The sequence below is a fragment of the Anabrus simplex genome, chromosome 4 (assembly GCF_040414725.1).
Source record: "Anabrus simplex isolate iqAnaSimp1 chromosome 4, ASM4041472v1, whole genome shotgun sequence".
In the NCBI taxonomy this organism is placed as follows: Eukaryota; Metazoa; Arthropoda; class Insecta; order Orthoptera; family Tettigoniidae; genus Anabrus; species Anabrus simplex.
The window spans coordinates 250,687,167-250,707,515 of NC_090268.1; the positions used below are offsets into that span (position 1 = coordinate 250,687,167).

General features: G+C 37.1%; 1 protein-coding gene across 1 annotated transcript in view; it reads right to left on the reverse strand.

The window, feature by feature from the left end:
* Tnpo (transportin 1) overlaps nucleotides 1-20,349 on the reverse strand; it is a 341,883-nt gene that overhangs the window by 185,102 nt on the left and 136,432 nt on the right. The window contains exon 15 of the mRNA XM_067145500.2: nucleotides 270-365. Coding sequence (XP_067001601.1) covers nucleotides 270-365 — 96 coding nt within the window. The remainder of the gene's footprint in view (nucleotides 1-269; nucleotides 366-20,349) is intronic.

The following is a 20,349-nucleotide window of genomic DNA, read 5'->3' on the forward strand; positions in this document are numbered from 1 at the left end:
ACATCTTTCGTTCATTAATACATTGAAAGAAGTGTTGGACAATATTCCACATTTCATCTTTCCTATTTCAATTTCCACACCGCCAACTTTGTAAAAGATCCTTTTATTTCAAATTCCTACTGTTCTCAATTAAGAGTATGGAACTTCCTATATGCCTAAAACTGTCCAATCATTCTATCTTGCACATTTCATTTTAAAAATATTGGCAGGCATGTCTAAATCCTTCCACCCATAAACAATTATTTCAAAGACACAAGTGAACAACATACCTGTATTCTCTAATAGAGTCTTCGGTGTATTGGGCCTATTGATGATAACAATTAACTGGTTAAGAACTAGTGGTATATACGGCCTGGTGTCTGGACCTACAGGAAAAAGGAAAGAAGTAAAATTCATTGCAATACATTCTGTCAGGTATACATCTATATGGATATCCATAATAACCAGAGCATGGTATATACTAGAGCATTAAGCTACTTTCCTATCAAAACAATCTGAGTCATCAGCCCATAGACTGCAACTCTCCATGACAAACTCATTTTGCACGTAACTTTTCATTTCTACATTATTACTACATCATACATCTACTCTAATCTGTTTGTTGCCCTGGCCTACCCCTACCGTTCTTATGTGTACAGTTCCCTCAAAAACTAACTGAACAAGTCCTACGTGTCTTAAGATTTGTTCTATCATTCAATCTCTTCTTCTCGTTCTCCTCCCACCAATTTGAATTAGTATCACTTCAGTCATGATTTGATCTATCCATCTCACCTTCAGCATTCATCTGTAATACCACATTTCAAAAGCTCCTAGTTTCTTTTTTTCAGGGCTAGTTTCACTTCTATACAATGCCACACTCCAGACGGAAGTCTTCAGAAACGTCTTTCTAATACCTACATCAACGTTAGAAGCGAGAAAATGTATTTTCTTAAGAAAGGGCTTCCTTGGTTAAGCCAGTCTACGTTTTATGTCCTCCTTACTTCTGCCATCCTTAGTCACGCTATTACCCAAGTGAAAATATCTCCTTCCTTTTAAAATTCATTTCCTAAAATAGTGTTTGAAGGGTACACAGGAAAAAAGGAGAATGTCAATGTAAAACAAAAAATGAATGAACACTACCCATATATACTTTATGGTCAGGAGAATAGTTTAAGACAATGTCCAACCAAGTAAAGGGAATAGTCACGGTAATGCAAAAAGTTTAAGAATACATGTACAATTGATGAAAGGGGAATGTCACCACAGAACAAGAAACAAAGGGGGAATGTCAGTTTGGTATGTGGCAGCACTGTTTTACACGACACTCAGTTGATAGTCAGTTGTTTCAACTTACCTTGTGTTAATTTTTCATGACTGTTGTTTATCGCGTAGTTTGCATGCAATGTCTGAAGAAGAGAACGGTAGCACAAGAATGGCATCAACCAAGAAGAGACCTAGTTTCGGTCGAGTGAGTGAGGTAACAAACTTAAGGTACAATCTCATGAACAAGAGGAAGACTGTCATTGCAACAGGTTGCAGTGTTTTACAAACATTTCTGAGAACAACAGAAAAAAGCTTCTTCATAACTTTAATCTGCTCAGTACTAGAAACAAACAGAGTAGTTACTTATCTGGTCTAATAGACATTAAGCCAGTTGCTCAAAGGAGAACTAGGAAAACCGAACTGGAAGCACAGTTTCATGATCAGAGATACAAGTATAAGGTTAGAATCCCAGTAGATGGGAATATCGTTGAAAGAAATGTATGTTACAAAGCATTTCTGTCCATCTTCGGTATTTCTAAGAAACGGCTAGAGACCAAACAAAAAAATCTAAAAGCTGGTGCACCCCAGCTTGACAGCCGCGGAAAACAGACAAGTCGACCGAAGAAGCATTCAGAATTAATACTGTGTTCTATTGAGGATCACAAAGTCTTTTAGAAGAAGGCAGAGCCATTACAGTCTCCACGATTCACGAAAAGTGTACTTGCCACATAGCTTATCACTTAAGAAAATGCATGCTACGTTTATGGATAAGAATCCCAATAGTCCTGTGTCATATGAAACTCACCAGAAAATATTCTGTACCAAATTCAACACAAGTTTTGGATATCCTCGCACAGATACATGCAGTACATGCGGCACTTATTCAGCTGAGGTTAAACTTAGAATGTCACAAATAGAATCACTTAAAGATTGTGCAGAGCGTAAGGAAATTGAAGGTTTTGTCTAGAGGACACTCAGTATTCTATACATACCCAGAGACAGTTGCACATAAAGCAGCAGATGAAGTGTGTTCTAAGTTACATCATTTTATATTTTCAGATTTCTCCACTTTACAGTACATCATGCCAAATGCCTCTATTCTGTGAAAATAGTATTTCCCATTCGTGGGCACTCGTACTTAAGAGTGCGATAGAAACATGGCACTAATTAATCTGAAATTTGCAGCTGAAACGCCAGAAGACTGGGTGGATCATTTTAGGAGTGCCAGAAATAAGCCCTTCTCTTTCCATGTAATTGAAGTTGATCAACCAATGATTCGTCAGTGGACCAAGTTTTTGACTCCCTTGTACAGAAAAGTTTGCCCTTTTAAAACAAGACCTATAAGGGAACTTATCTCCATTGAGCATCCACGATTCATAGAATACAGAGAGTTACAACGGCCAATGGGAACGACCTGTTGTAAATTCTCGAAAATCATCAACTCCACACTTCCTAGAAACACCAGTTAATGAGTTTGTTCTTCCAGAGGCATCTTATGAACGTAAGTGTAAGAGTTAATGTACACGAAGTTGCTTGCTCTACATTCGCAAACATGCTGGCAATATTGAGATTTTAAATTTGTAATTTATTTCTATTTCAGGTTTACATCCAATCTCTGCAGCAAAATTTTCTGATCTGCACGTCCTTAGATCATTTTGTGGACCAGAGGGAAGATCATTCATTGATACACTTCCTCACTATAAATTGACAGGTTATTTGTTAGGGTTTGTTGAAAGTGACCTTCCCCTTTATTTCCATGATAATGTGTTCAGAAGACTGACATTCCCCTTTATTTTCATGACAAATGTGTATTTACTTCATTTTCCATTTTTTTTTTCAATTACAAAACTTAATTCTATATTTTCATTATTATCTATTTACAATACCAATATATTAGGCTAACGTTACATAACGTTACATGTACATGTATTATTGTAGACAGTATTAAAGGTTGAAACTTTCAAATTTAATTATCTCAGTTTGTAGAAAATAAGACATTCCCCCTTTTTCCCGTGTACCCTTTATTTCCTGCATCACCTGACTTTGTTCTGACAGCATACCATTACTTTTGTTTTGGATTTATTTATTTCCATCTTGTACTCCTCCAAGCCTGTGTTTATACCTTTCATACTCATATCTTCAGCAGAAACAGATAAAATAATATCAGCAAATCTCAGGGTTTTAATTTTGTCTCCCTGGATTGTAATTCCCTTTCTAAGTCTTATTTTTTATTTCCTTTACTGCCTGCTCTATATAAACAATGAAAAAGTGAGGGGACAAACTGCAGCCTTTTCTCCTTTCTGGATAGCCCTAGATTGTTATCAAATATTTTCGTACAGACTGCAGATAATCATCCTTTCTCTGTATCTGATCCTGATCACCTTCAGAATCTCAAATAGCTTGGATCTACGAATGCCACGCATGTGGACTTGACCTTCCTAATTCTAACCTCTAAGATCAGATGTAAAGGCTGCACTGCTTCAAGTCTTCCCATATTTCTTCTGAAGCCAAACTGATCTCCCAACTCAGCTTGAACTTGTCTTTCCATTCTTCTGTAAGTAATATGTGCTCAAATTTTACAAGCATGAGATGCTAAACTAATGGTGCAGTAGTTTTAACACCTGTCAGCACCAGCATTCTTTTTAAATAGGTATAACAATACCCGGCCTAAAATTGGATGGCACTTCTCCTGTATCATACATCTTACACACTAAATTGAATAACTTCACCATGCTGGATTCTGCTAAGGCAGAATATGTGTCTTCAATTAGAGGTGCCTTAAGCCTATACAGGTCTCTCAAAGCTCTGTCAAATTCTGACCTACAGATTGGGTCTCCCATTTCAGCAGCATCAATATCATCATCTTGTTCCAGAAAATTATCTACTTCTCTCACACAATAAAATTGCTGAATATGTTCCTGACATCTTTCTGCCTTGTCTCCTTTCCCTACAAGTGGTCTTCCGTCGGAGCTCTTAATATTATTACATCTAGTTTTTCTTTCTCTAAAGGTTTCCTTGATTGTCCTATAGGCAGCATCTACCTTTCCTACAACCATACAATCTTCAACATTCTAGTATCAGCCACTCTTCCTTTGCTGTCCTGCATTTTCTAACTATTTCATTCTTGAATTGCCTGTATTCTTATCTCCCCTCCTAATATTTTGTGTTACTGTAATTTTGCCACTCATCAATCAGGTCTCTTGAGTAGTCCATCGACTCACACTTGACCTTGCCTTTCTTCCTAACGTTCCTTCAGCAGTCCTACTGATCGTCCACTCTTCATCTACCGTTTCTTTCAGCCTTTTTACTTAGTACTTGTGCAACATCATCTTTGAAACAATCCCTCACTCTCTTCTCAACTTGTTTAGATCCCATCCCCTTGCTTACCTGAGTGAAATTTCTCGATCCTAATGGGTGGGTAGGAGATAGGGATCTGCGCTCGGATGGCCTTCATTTAAACCGCAGTGGTACGTATAAGTTAGGAAATTTGTTTGGAAGGGTAATAGGGAGGTACATTCAGGGAAACAGGATGGCCTAGGGAGCGGTGATTAGGGAACAGGGAACTGGAAATCAAGTAGGGATGACATAAAATTGTTAGTGTTGAACTGTAGAAGTATTGTAAAGAAAGGAATAGAATTAAGTAATTTAATAGATATATATTTACCAGATATTGTAATAGGAGTTGAATCATGGCTGAGAAATGATATAATGGATGCAGAAATTTTCTCACGGCACTGGAGTGTGTATCGTAGGGATAGGATAGGAAAGGTGGGAGGGGGAGTTTTCATTCTGGTGAAAGAAGAATTTGTAAGCTACGAAAAAGTTAAAGATGAGACACATGAAATTCTAGGTGTAAGGCTCATTTCTAAAGATAATAGGCAACTTGATATATTTGGAGTGTACAGATCGGGAAAGGGTAGCACTGATGCGGATTCGGAATTATTTGATAGAATAGTCAGCTATGTGGGAAATGACATGGAAAGAAATGTGATTGTAGCGGGAGATCTGAATTTGCCAGATGTCAATTGGGAAGGAAATGCGAACGACAGGAAGCATGACCAACAAATGGCAAATAAGTTAATATGGGAAGGACAGCTGATTCAGAAAGTGATGGAACCAACCAGAGGGAAAAATATTTTGGATGTGGTGCTGATAAAACCAGATGAGCTCTATAGGGAAACTGAAGTAATAGATGGTATTAGTGATCATGAAGCTGTTTATGTGGTAGTTAAAAATAAATGTGATAGAAAGGAAGGTCTTAAAAGTAGGACTGTTAGGCAGTACCATATGGCTGATAAAGCAGGTATGAGGCAGTTTCTAAAAAGTAACTATGATCGGTGGAAAACGGTAAATAAAAATGTAAACAGACTCTGGGATGGATTTAAAGAAATTGTTGAGGAATGCGAAAACAGGTTTGTACCTTTAAGGGTGGTAAGGAATGGTAAAGACCCACCTTATTATAATAGAGAAATAAAGAGACTAAGGAGGAGGTGCAGACTGGAAAGAAATAGAGTTAGAAATGGCTGTGGAAGTAAGGAGAAATTGAAGGAACTTACTAGAAAATTGAATGTAGCAAAGAAGGCAGCTAAGGATAACATGATGGCAAGAATAATTGGCAGTATTACAAATTTTAGTGAAAAATGGAAGGGTATGTATAGGTATTTTAAGGCAGAAACAGGTTCCAAGAAAGACATTCCAGGAATAATTAATGAACAAGGGGAGTGTGTATGTGAGGATCTTCAAAAGGCAGAAGTATTCAGTCAGCAGTATGTAAAGATTGTTGGTTACAAGGATAATGTCGAGATAGAGGAAGAGACTAAGGCCAAAGAAGTAGTAAAATTTACATATGATAACAATGACATTTACAATAAGATACAAAAGTTGAAATCTAGAAAAGCGGCTGGAATTGATCAGATTTCTGGGGATATACTAAAGACAATGGATTGGGATATAGTACCATATCTGAAGTACTTATTTGATTATTGTTTGACCGAAGGAGCTCTACCAGATGAATGGAGAGTTGCTATAGTAGCCCCTGTGTATAAAGGAAAGGGTGATAGACATAAAGCTGAAAATTACAGGCCAGTAAGTTTGACATGCATTGTATGTAAGCTTTGGGAAGGCATTCTTTCTGATTATATTAGACATGTTTGTGAAATTAATAACTGGTTCGATAGAAGGCAATTCGGTTTTAGGAAAGGTTATTCCACTGAAGCTCAACTTGTAGAATTCCAGCAAGATATAGCAGATATCTTGGATTCTGGAGGTCAAATGGACTGTATCGCGATTGACCTGTCTAAAGCATTTGATAGGGTAGATCATGGGAGACTACTGGCAAAAATGAGTGCAATTGGACTAGACAAAAGAGTGACTAAATGGGTTGCTATATTTCTAGAAAATAGATCTCAGAGTGTTAGAGTAGGTGAAGCTTTGTCTGACCCTGTAATAGTTGAGAGGGGAGTTCCTCAGGGCAGTGTTATTGGACCTTTATGTTTTCTTATATCTAGGTGTTAATATAAGGAAAGATCTTCACTGGGATAATCACATAAATGGGATTGTAAATAAAGGGTACCGATCTCTGCACATGGTTATGAGGGTGTTTAGGGGTTGTAGTAAGGATGTAAAGGAGAGTGCATATAAGTCTCTGGTAAGACCCCAACTAGAGTATGGTTCCAGTGTATGGGACCCTCACCAGGATTACCTGATTCAAGAATTGGAAAAAATCCAAAGAAAAGCAGCTCGATTTGTTCTGGGTGATTTCCGACAAAAGAGTAGCGTTACAAAAATGTTGCAATGTTTGGGTTGGGAAGAATTGAGAGAAAGAAGAAGAGCTGCTCGACTAAGTGGTATGTCTCAAGTATTATTACAATATTATAAGTCCACCTGTTCAATACAATACAATATGATCCACTATTTCATATGGTCAAATATTTTTTATACATAATACATAAAAGTCAAAGGTACATGTTTCACCCTCCTTACGGGCATCATCAGCCTATATCAATCTTAAAATAATACATATACTTATAAATTATAGGTTAAAATGTTGAAAAATGGTTTCGTAAAACATTATACAATAACATCTAAAACAACGATAATGCACCAAAGTATGTTAAAAGAGAGTGAAATTAACAGTTTTGAAGATTAAAACGTGATTAAACATGAAATTTTGAGAGTCTAAAACTAAAATGGATCCATATTTTTATAATATCATTAAGACTGTGAAGGCCTTGAGTATAAATACAATCATCAAAGGGGGATGTTTCTTCAATTCCCAAGTTGAATCCAAGGTGGTAAAATCACGTTCAGTTATTTAAAACGGAAGTGTGAATGTAATAAACAAGTTTAAAATGTATATGATTGGGAGATCTGAAAGTCGAGAAGAAAATGGAACTTCTGTAGAGGCGTTGCTTGTGATAAAACGTATGTCAAAGCTAGCGGAGTTCGGAAATTATGGTAGTCGAATGGATCTAAAAGATAGTCAAGTTGATATATAATTCCGTTTGAAACATTTGTTGGAAGAAATGTTCAGGATTTTCTGAAATAAAATGTAGAAAAAAGTTTGTTAATAATACCGTACTGTACAAGAGACTTCCCGTACGTCAAAGATGGCTAATGCGGTACTTACTCGTACGGAGCGTATTAAGTACGTCAGGTTGTTACAGCAACGCTAGCTTGACTGGGTTTTCGACTTCTAGTATTATAACGGTGTGGCTGAGGCAGTGAAGGACATGGAGGGGGGGGTAATGGTGGGTGGATCCTTGCGCGCATGTGGTGTTATTGGCGGGCTGTTAGGAGCAAGATGGGCGGGCCTATCATTTGACGAGGTGGTGGAAGCTTTAGAACAAGAAGTTCTAAAAGTTGGCGGGATTGTATTATGTTTTGAATTCACCATGCCTAATAACTTTGGAGTTAGCTCATATAAAGGATTTTTTGTTTCCGTGATATCGTTAAGGTTATGGTCTTTGTTATAGGCTTGGTCTAAAAAGATGTAAAGATTTTCTAATTCATTCATAAGTTTTCCTTTGCCTATGCATTTTAGAATAATGAGATCTTTATCAATTGATGTGAACTGATGTCCTGTTTCACTCATGTGTGAGCTCATCGCTGAATATTTGTTGTGCTTTAAGGCATTATAATGCTCCATATATCTCGTATGAAAGCTGCGCCCAGTCTGTCCAACATAACTAAATCCACACTGAGCACAAGTGAGTCTGTAAATACCAGATCTCGAAAAACGGCTGCTTTTATGATTGACTTTATTATGATTAAAAAATATACTTTGATTTGTATTGACTGTTCTGAAAGCAATATTAGTGTCGTATTTCTTCAGTGTGTTGGCGATCTGGTGGATGGCTGGGTTATTGTATATAAACGTAGCGAAACTAGTTTTTTTAGGTTTATCCGGAATGAGATTCGTGGATAGTTTATATTTAACTTTACTGATTAACTGGTTAATCATTTCAACCTTGAACCCATTAAGCTTGGCCAAGTTCCTTATGTAGTTTAATTCTATTTTTAAGTTGTTAGGGGATAGTGGGATTTTTAAGGCTCTGTGTATTAAATTATAGAATGACGCTTGTTTTTGAGATTTAGGATGTAAAGAGGAATTATTTATGGTTATAGGAGACTGTGTAGGTTTTCTGTAGATTTGAAAATCGAAAGTATTATTGGCGCGCGTGATCGTTATATCTAAAAAATTTAAGGACTGTTTTACTTCGTCTTCTTTAGTGAATTTTACATTAGGATCAATTTTATTTAAAATCTCTAAAACTTCGTCGCTGTTAGTAACATTTTTGTCAATAACTACAAAAGTGTCGTCAACAAATCTCAGCCATAAACATATACCTTTTATATGTTCTTTAATTTTCGTGTATTCTATTGAGTCCATGTAAATATCAGCCAAGATGCCGGACAAAGGGTCACCCATGGCTAAGCCAGTCTGTTGATAAATCTTACCATTAAAGGAAAAAAAGTTGTTATTCAATATAAAATTCAGGATCTTCATAAATTCATCAATTTCCAGCTTACTCAGGCTGCTATGTTTTGTAATATTGTGCTCAGTGTGGATTTAGTTATGTTGGACAGACTGGGCGCAGCTTTCATACGAGATATATGGAGCATTATAATGCCTTAAAGCACAACAAATATTCAGCGATGAGCTCACACATGAGTGAAACAGGACATCAGTTCACATCAATTGATAAAGATCTCATTATTCTAAAATGCATAGGCAAAGGAAAACTTATGAATGAATTAGAAAATCTTTACATCTTTTTAGACCAAGCCTATAACAAAGACCATAACCTTAACGATATCACGGAAACAAAAAATCCTTTATATGAGCTAACTCCAAAGTTATTAGGCATGGTGAATTCAAAACATAATACAATCCCGCCAACTTTTAGAACTTCTTGTTCTAAAGCTTCCACCACCTCGTCAAATGATAGGCCCGCCCATCTTGCTCCTAACAGCCCGCCAATAACAACACATGCGCGCAAGGATCCACCCACCATTACCCCCCCTCCATGTCCTTCACTGCCTCAGCCACACCGTTATAATACTAGAAGTCGAAAACCCAGTCAAGCTAGCGTTGCTGTAACAACCTGACGTACTTAATACGCTCCGTACGAGTAAGTACCGCATTAGCCATCTTTGACGTACGGGAAGTCTCTTGTACAGTACGGTATTATTAACAAACTTTTTTCTACATTTTGTTTCAGAAAATCCTGAACATTTCTTCCAACAAATGTTTTAAACGGAATTATATATCAACTTGACTATCTTTTAGATCCATTCGACTACCATAATTTCCGAACTCCGCTAGCTTTGACATACGTTTTATCACAAGCAACGCCTCTACAGAAGTTCCATTTTCTTCTCGACTTTCAGATCTCCCAATCATATACATTTTAAACTTGTTTATTACATTCACACTTCCGTTTTAAATAACTGAAAGTGATTTTACCACCTTGGATTCAACTTGGGAATTGAAGAAACATCCCCCTTTGATGATTGTATTCATACTCAAGGCCTTCACAGTCTTAATGATATTATAAAAATATGGATCCATTTTAGTTTTAGACTCTCACAATTTCATGTTTAATCACGTTTTAATCTTCAAAACTGTTAATTTCACTCTCTTTTAACATACTTTGGTGCATTATCGTTGTTTTGGATGTTATTGTATAATGTTTTACGAAACCATTTTTCAACATTTTAACCTATAATTTATAAGTATATGTATTATTTTAAGATTGATATAGGCTGATGATGCCCGTAAGGAGGGTGAAACATGTACCTTTGACTTTTATGTATTATGTATAAAAAATATTTGACCATATGAAATAGTGGATCATATTGTATTGTATTGAACAGGTGGACTTATAATATTGTAATAATACTTGAGACATACGTCAACTTCAATACGGAACCAAAATGAGAATAGTTACTTGTAAGTGGTATGTTCCGAGCTGTCAGCGGAGAGATGGCGTGGAATGACATTAGTAGACGAATAGGTTTGAATGACGTGTATAAAAGTAGGAAAGATCACAATATGAAGATAAAGTTGGAATTCAAGAGGACAAACTGGGGCAAATATTCATTTATAGGAAGGGGAGTGAGGGATTGGAATAACTTACCAAGGGAGATGTTCAATAAATTTCCAATTTCTTTGAAATCATTTCGGAAAAGGCTAGGAAAGCAACAGATAGGGAATCTGCCACCTGGGCGACTGCCCTAAATGCAGATCAGTATTGATTGATTGACTGATTGATTTTCTTCAATTTTTTCAACTTCAGGCAGTATTTCATGACCACCAAGTTGCTGCTCTTGCAAAGGTCTTGCAATCCAACACCTGGTTTCTCAATCTGTGTTCAATCATAAATAGGGTATTTGATACCTGCCAGAATCTCCAAGTCTTGTCTACATATACAGCCATCCCTTGTGGCATTTCAACCATGTATTAACACGAACTAAATTATGATCAGTGAAGAATTATATCAGCCAACTTTCATTCTTATTTCTTTATCCCAGTCCAAATTCTCCTGCTACTTCTCTGCCTTGGCCTCCCACAGCATTCCAGTCTCCCATCACAATTAGATTTTCACCTCCTTTTAAATTTTCTATTTCTTCAAATATTCTTTCAATTTCATCACCCGCTGGACTAGTAGGTATATGGACCAGCATTATTATGGTGGATATTCGGTTTGTGTCTATCACGATAACATTCTGCTCACTAAGCTGGTCGTAGCTTACCCGTTGAGCTATTTCCTTATTCATTATTAAACCAAATCCTGCATTTCTGCTGTTTGATTTTCTGTTGATAATTCTCTAGTCGCCTGACCAAAAATCCTGCTCTTCCTGCCAACATCCAAAAAGGCCTCTATCCCCCTTCTGATTTACCATCCGATTGGTTGCACCTACAGCTCGGCTACCTACATTATTGGGACGCACAAGCCTCCACACCATGGTAAGGTTACATAGTTCACAGGGGAAGATTTGTGGTGCAATAAACCTAATAGAGGAAAATACCAGTTTTCACATATTTGCAAGAATGCTGAAAAGAAAATGTTCATATTTATCCATTTTAAACAGTGTACAATATGAATGTATTGAAACAAATAGTTGCCATTAATTCTCAAGATATATTTAAAATCAGATTCTATGACTGCTGGAAATTACAACAATAATAACAGATGATTTTTAATCTAATGATACTCCTCTCGATTTTCTGTGGTAATCAAGGACTGATAAACCGCACGTAATCAAAAACCATGCATAAACTGCAAATGAGTAGAAAATAGTGTTTAAGACTGCATTTTCCGCATTAAAATGCTACACATTTAAACCATTTAATTTAAAAGACATCTATATTATCAATTTTTCTTCAAATAAAGTTACTGTAGGTCTACACTATTTAAAGTCATCTAATGTAAGCACAGACTCTCAGTCTCTTCACACAATCAGTTAATGTCATTACACTGTATATGAAAAGTACGCTTGTATTTATATCTGCTTCAGAAGTCGCTCATTTCTTACGTATGTCACTACAAATTTTCTGCAGAATCAGCTTATCGGCGAGGGAAGCATCTTTTTTGTTGTTCCAGGTAGAACATCAACTCTTCAGTCCACTGAACTGCACTTCCATGGCTGATAGGCTTTCCGGAATGAGAGGAATGCTGCACTCTATGTCACTGCATTAGCTTTGTCTATTTGCCCATGGGTTCATCTCACAATATCACTGTCACTCAACACCTCACGACCAGTTTTGGTTCTGTCAACTTAAAACCACTCTGAAACGCTGTCACTATTGATGTTACTACAGCCTGGGATAGTGCAGTTGATGAAAATTCTTACCCTTCTTCGAAACGGAGGTCTATTTCCACAATCTCTGGTATTAAGCCTATATTCATCTATGACTTGCCTATGGTAAATTCCTTCACATATCCTTTTGATACTTCAGAAATAGTCTAGCACAGTCAACTGTTTCCAAAATGACTGAAGATCATTGCCCTTATCAATGACTTTCTGCAAGAGGCTTCCTCTATACAATTTCTTCGTGGCAGGAATTACTCCTTGGTCAGTTGAATCACCTGAATCGGAACAGTCACATTAGGGGGAAAGTAATTTACAGGTATCTGACCGTTATCTAATTGTAGCATTTCTTCGTTTGGGTGCATCACTGCTTTTGCTGGCAGGCCTTCAACATTAAATGTTCTAGCACCTGCAGTACAAAGCAATTCTGTGGTTTGGTTCTAAAAGGGCCAATGTCATCTTTTATCGAAATTGCGATATTAAATGATACAAACGCGTTTTATCCTGGCTTGCAACATGTTAAAAGGGCCAATGTCTCTGTTAAGTACTAAATGAACAGTTAACGTTTAATTAAATAAGCCCTTGCCAATAATGTTAGATTACCAATAAAGATTAGAGACCTGGCAATTTTTGGGAATACGATAGAAAAGATTAGCGTTTAATAAGGTGACTTCCACAAAGGAAGTATATATTTAAAGTTAGTTGTTGACAAAATTATTGGAAAACTATAAGCAAAACTTCGAATGCTCACAGCTCAAAAACAGGTTTTTTGACATTGGCCCTTTTAGAACCAAGCCACAGAATTATCGAACCAAGTTTTAAAAATGGTAAGATCCATCTAGACTCCTTTTTGATTTAAGTAGGCTACTGGTAAGTTATGTTTTTCCATTCCTTTGAAGCATCTTGGTTCACTAGCGCCCTCTGCCCCCGAAAAAATTCGAGTCAAGTCCAAAGCGTTCTCCTTCCTTCTCGATAATGACACCCCTTTTGCCCTTCCCTCTAGCAATCTATTCAAAATAATAATATATTGCACAACTGCACAATAACATTAGCACACAACCTGTTAGTTGTCATAAAACATTCCTTGTAGCCTTTTCTCACGCAGCACCTGATTTTCAGTGTAGTTTTTCTTGAAGCATCGTTCCCACTGTGATGGCATTTTCGTCTTATGAACCATAAGCGATTCCAGTGCTGGTGTGCTTAATGTACGCCTCACTTCTTTCTCACTCTCTCTGTCGGCTGTCAGGTACGCTTAATATGGCAAATATAACATTACTGAAGGTGAGGAGCAGCTGAGCTCGTTCATTCACCATGAATTTTACAATGCTTATCGGTAGCAAAAGGAAGTCAAGATAGAATAAGTACCGTTGCCAATTAACAAGCATTGAAACGAGGACAATTTTAGAGAAAGCCTCAAAAGGTATTGAACATTTCCTTCTTTTCTTTTTTCCGTACAAAATAATTTTTTCGTCATAATGTCAGTTTTTCCGTCATAATTTCCCCTTTGACCATAATTCCGTAATCGTGAGGTGAAATCCATAATAATTACGGGCAATCCGTAATAGTTGGCACCTCTGCTATCACGGTAAGCTTAAGTTTGGGACAACCTGTACCATTGGCATAGCACAACACCATGATACTTTCCTTCCTAAATTTTTAGCCAGGTACACTTCATTCTGTCTCGAAAGCTAATGTCTTCGCTGGAAGACACTTCCAAAACAACCCTGTTTCATAGGCATTATAGATCTGCATTCAAAGATAAAGGGTAGGATTCTCCACCTGTTCAGTACTAGTAAAAATGTGATAATTAAAATGTCACATTTTTATTGTCAATTTTTAGGTACCGGTTTTGGCATTTTTTTATGCCATCACGCAATTATAAATTATAAATATAAATTATAAATATAAATTATAAATTGCTAGGTATTTGAGAAGGTTTATCTGTGTACATACATATGTAATATACTCAATGTACTTGTTTGCTTAACCCTAGGCTGATGATGGCACTAATTTTTTTTTTTTTAATGCTGAAACTGGTACCTAAAAATTTACAATAAAAATGTGACATTTTAATTATATCACATTTTAAGTAGTACTGAACAGTGGAGAATCCTACCCGTTATCTTTGAATGTAAATCTTTTCTCAATACGGACCAATTATGAAGTTTTTGACGGTAAATTATAGATCTGCGCTAGTACTAAATTTTCCCTAGCAACAAATTCCCTCAATTTGTTACAAAACTTGGAAGCAACTGTGTCATCCCCACTTAATGTTTACCCTTGAATTGTAATCTCACAAATCCCGTGACATCATTTAATTGTGTTAACCACCCGGTGATGCAGTCACCTTATATTCCTGTTTTAGGGAAAAATTGTGCCCATTTGTGACATATTACACCAGACACTTGCAAGCCTTCTTCTCGCTTCTGTTGGAGCCATTCTAATATAGTTTAGTCAAGCGCAAGTGGACATTTTCATAGTTTTTTGTTTCGATATACCCTTGGATAAGTCGGAACTGCTTGCAAAATTAATCTTGTCTTTGTTCTTTCGGATGTCCAGGACTGTTGTTTCGCCTACATCGTAAGACAAAGACAGGTGCTGTGAAGAGCTGCCATTGCTGCACAGATTTAAGCTTCTGGTTTATCATTAACACCACACGTTTTCTCTTTCCAGACGTCGTTCAGCCCTAACAAAAATCAATAATATTTACTGTAGACACACACTATCCAGATTTCACCTGAACACCGAACAAGAACAATGGAAGTAGTCAAGGTCGTTGCATGGTTATCTCCAATGTGCAAGAGACAGGGGAGGGAGGAGACACTGTGCTATCCCTTCTGAGATACTGTACAATCAAACACGAAGGTACATGATACTTTGGAATTTTCTAGGGAAAAAATCATTTTCTTCCTGTTTACATTCTTTTTTACGTCACAGGTAGGCCTTATGGCGACGATGGGATAAGACGGGGCTAAGAATGAGAAGGAAGCGACCATGGCCTTATGCTACAGCCCAGTATTTGTCTGCGCTACAGCCCCAGCATTTGTCTGGTGTGAAAATGGAAAACCATAGAATACCATCATCAGGGCTGCCAACAGTGAGGTTCAAACCCACTAACTACCAAATGCAAGCCAACTACCTGATCCAGCCCATGTGGCGACTTGCTCATTTACCGCCCGCAGACAATCGAAAGTCTAGTGTACGTACTTCAAGTACGTACGCAGAAGTATAATAAAAAGTGAAGAAACAGAAATCAACGGAGTATATGCACAAGATTAAAATTTGGTCAGAAAACAGTACATTCCTATCCATAATTTTTGTTGATCAACATCAATGTCCCTATGTAGGAATAATAATAATAATAATAATAATAATAATAATAATAATAATAATAATAATAATAATAATAATAATAATAATAATAATAATAATAATAAAAGCAAGTATCGGTTCAAAACACACACATTCTAAGCAACTGCACAGTTTCTTACAGTAACACCGGCCTGGCTCCTCAATCTCCCTGGGAGCAAATGCTTGATACCTTGGTCGCTGAGCCATTGCTGAAGATTTGATACTGCAAGCAAATGCTTATGATTTTCTGGGGTACCTTATCTGATAACCTGGCTTAATCAGGTGTAGGTTGCTTAACACAATGGTGGAGACTTTCATGGTTGTTCCCAAAGAGAGAAGAGAAAAGAAAAATTATGCAATCCAATGTATGCAGGCAAAAAAAAAACTCCTCACACAAAATATTCTCAATGAAACAACAGAAAAACGCTGTGGAACTCAAAAGTAATGTTTCCTTACAAGGTGCTTTACATAGTACCGACACAGATAGGTTTTATGGCGACAATGCGACTAGGAGTGGGCCTTAACCCTAGAACTGCAGATCGTCTTTCTGGAAGGACTGTGCACTGTTTCATCAAGTACGATCGTCTTTCTGACAGACGGAGTCGTTCTTCTGCCATAGATTTATAATTGGACACAAGATGGATCTAATATATATACCAGCTAAATACTGACACTTATCTTCAGTTCTGAAAGCCTTTGAAAAACAAGCAACAGTATGGAGAAGTTTATTTAGCTATAGAAGGTGAAAGTACTTTCACATGTTCTTAAAATCAAGATGGCAGCCCACTTTGTTAACTCTTTCCAGTCTAACTGTGAGAGCGGCCGAAATTACGCTCAGGCCCACTGTGGGCATAGCCCGTGGTAAGGTTTGACAATTCACTAAAAATCGAGAACGAGCTATGCATGCATTCTGGTGGTTACATCATGTTTCTTCATGTATTAATTATGAGAGTATTTCAGCAGATGGCAGTATTATGTGTCTAAGTCAGAGAATTTACGATATTTTCGTCCAGCATTCATCAGTTTGTCACTCGGTGACCTCTAAGACATGGCTTCTCGCGGCAAACATATGCTTGACGAAAGTTATATTTTTTATATTTTATGATATATTACAAGTTTATGCGCAAATGAACATATTATTGACATATGAATTTGAAAAAACTTCTTACATATCATTATGATTGGAGTTCATTTTACGGTGTACCGCATGTTCCCTCGTATTTCATATTTGTGTGAATACGAAAGATTGTCTACATGTTAGTAAAGTTGTCTGTTGAGAAGAGTGTATTTTCTCTTTCTCAGAAGTCTTTTGTGGTAAATGGAACAATAATTTTACATTTGAGTAACTTTTGACAAAATTTATCTATTAAAATAAAATTTCAGAACAGTTCCCATTTTCATTATTGTAATTATTTCTATTATTATTAAAAAATAATTATTTTTATATCGTACTCAATATTGTTGTTGTTTTGTAATTGCTATACACATTTCATATTAGCAAAGTAAGGTAAATATAACAGTATTTCAGGAAACTGTACTTGCTTAGTTATCCGTCAGGCTTTTTTTTCCATTCGCAAAACATGGTATAATATATGAACAATTTTAAAATCTCAAGTGATAGTTGACATAATACATACAGTGTTTTTCAAAACTAGCTGCTCAAACAAGCACAAAGAAAAAGGAATCATGCAAATATCTCCTATAAGTACAGAGACTGCCTGCTGTCATTTCTTGATGGATACAGTACTTTTGCATCCATCTCTTGGCACAGGCCAGAGTAAAGTGTAGCTTCCACTGAAGTCCCAGTCAACATCCATGGCTGTGACAATATGGAAGTTGCTGGGGTATGGGTAGTGCTGAGTAATGACATTCAGAGCATGACTAGTGCATCTGAGTGTTATGAAAGGTGCTCCTCATAGGGTCAGTCGTGCTGCAATAATACTTTCTGACCCAGTGAGGAAAGCAATGGCAAACTACCTCACTCCTCATCTTGCCTAGTACGCCTCATTTTGGTGCTGTCATTGGATTTTGGGGTTTCCTTATAACCGCATAACCTTTGGTGGTGCTATTTGAGGATCCAACCAGCCTCTGGGCTGATGACCTAACAGACAGACAAGTACAGAGATATAATGTTTTAAAAATCCTTAAAAATGCCCAGTCCAGAACGTTTGTTAGGGATATTAAGCCCCAGACTGGAATGGGTTAACGATTCTGAAATCGAGCACTTGATTTTTTAAGATCTTAGTGACAGTATTGATGGTGACAGCGATAATTGTGTTAATTCCAATGAGGAAATTATTCCTGAAAGTAGTGAAAGTGACAGCGAAGTACAAGGTCCCTTGGAAGCAATGGAAAATTCCGATAACCGGAATGATGTTTTTTTGCTATTTTTTTTTTTTTTTTGCGTTGCACCGACACAGATATGTCTTATGGCGACGATGGGACAGGAAAGGTCTAGGAACGGGAAGGAAGCGCCCGTGGCCTTAGTTAAGGTACAGCCCCAGCATTTGCCTGGTGTGAAAATGGGAAAGCACTCAAAGCTATCTTCAGAGCTGCCAACAGTGGAGTTTGAACCCACTATCTCCCGAATACTGGATACTGGCCGCATTTAAGAGACTGCAGCTATCAAGCTCGGTGAGGTAATGTTGAAAAGATGGTCATTAAAGTACAGTATATAGAAGACCCTGACTTTCAGTTGGTGTTGCAGAAAATGTTGACATTAACCAGGCTACCGTAACAAATACTTTCTGGGAAATTATGAATACAATTAAGGGAAAAGCATAAAATTGAGGAGTATTTGCTAGAACTATCACTGTCCATCAAAAAGCAAACACAATGGTCAAAACTATACACGATCCCTGATGAGATCAGTGCACTGGACAGCACTTGGATATTAGATAAGGAAGCCAGCTATATATGAGGATGAGTTGTTATACAAGAACGGGTCTTCCTGCAACAACATGCAGACTAGTTTATTGTTTATAGTTTATTGGTTCAAAATTAACCCATTCGTGTCACAATAAATGGAGGACAATAAGAGGACAAATTGGGTCAAATATTCGTTTATAGGAAGGGGAGTTAGGGATTGGAATAACTTACCACGGGAGATGTTCATTAAATTTCCAATTACTTTGCAATCATTTAACTAAAGGCTAGGAAAACAACAGATAGGGAATCTGCCACCTAGGCGACTGCCCTAAATGCAGATCAGTAGTGATTGACAATGGCCAAATTATTGACTGTGAAATCAGATTTAATTTGCCCACCCATAGTTTGAGCGTACCAGTCGCACAAGAACATGAATAAAATAAGAACTAATACAGATAATTCACTCAAATTCTGCATTCATAGCACTGAATGTTATGACTTATTCATCATTCCTTGAGTGACTACTGGCTGTGGTACAAATGTTTCATTTGGAATAATTTAAAAAAGAGCGGATCTGTACACACTAAAAATATGGCAATTGCAAATGGTGGGTGGACTATATATTTTTTGTAAGTATTTCCGAAACACAGCTGTATCCACAAAATGGATATATACGAAGATTATCGTCTTTTTTCTCCCAAGTTCCAATCACTACGGTTCTTTTGTGTAACCAGCCGCGCAAGTTTGAAAGAAATTAGTGCGGCACTTTCACTCTCGCTTCAATATTCTGCTCAGTTCAGTAACTTTCACTGTTGCTATCGCTATCCTCGAACTCTGATTCAGATTCATTTTCCAAAAGGTCATTATTGCCATAACCGCCATCTAAAACAATGTCTAAAAGCGCTTTCAATCTCTCATCGACATTACCGTGAAATCGCTTCTATTGCATAATGAATACTGAACACCGCTGAAAATAAACTGTTATTCAACAATTCCAGTGTCACAAAGAAATACAGATAGCATTGTTTACCAACAGTACATGCCTCTAGTTTCTTAAAGCGTGTATTGTTATAGTCCGCACAGCCTTACTTTCGCAAAACAAATGAGCATCGCCTTTCCTCTGTTGCCAGCGCGCTACGCCCTACACCACTGTAAACAGCCCTTGTAAAATGTAATAATACCCTACTCAGAAAAACTAATGAATATGGATTGGAAACAAATCCACAAAAACTACACTTACTAACGACATCTGACACTAATAAGAGAATATATTATTAAGAATAAAAGAGAATGAGGAAATAAAACATCGCTCGCCACCAATGGCTTACACAGGAAGAAGGTTACGGCCTACATAGGGAACACTCCACCAATCTCAGAGTCACTAGAACCATCCTACAAAATGAAAAACACACTAAATAATGAAGGAAAATGCAAAAGATCGCGAAGCGTACCGAATACCATACACGCTGAGCGAGTTAGGTTAACCACGTGGCGAATGTAAATATTAGAGTTGGCAACTGGGTTTCGAGATCGTGCTCTGCCGATATAAATCTATATGAATGGCAGATTGGG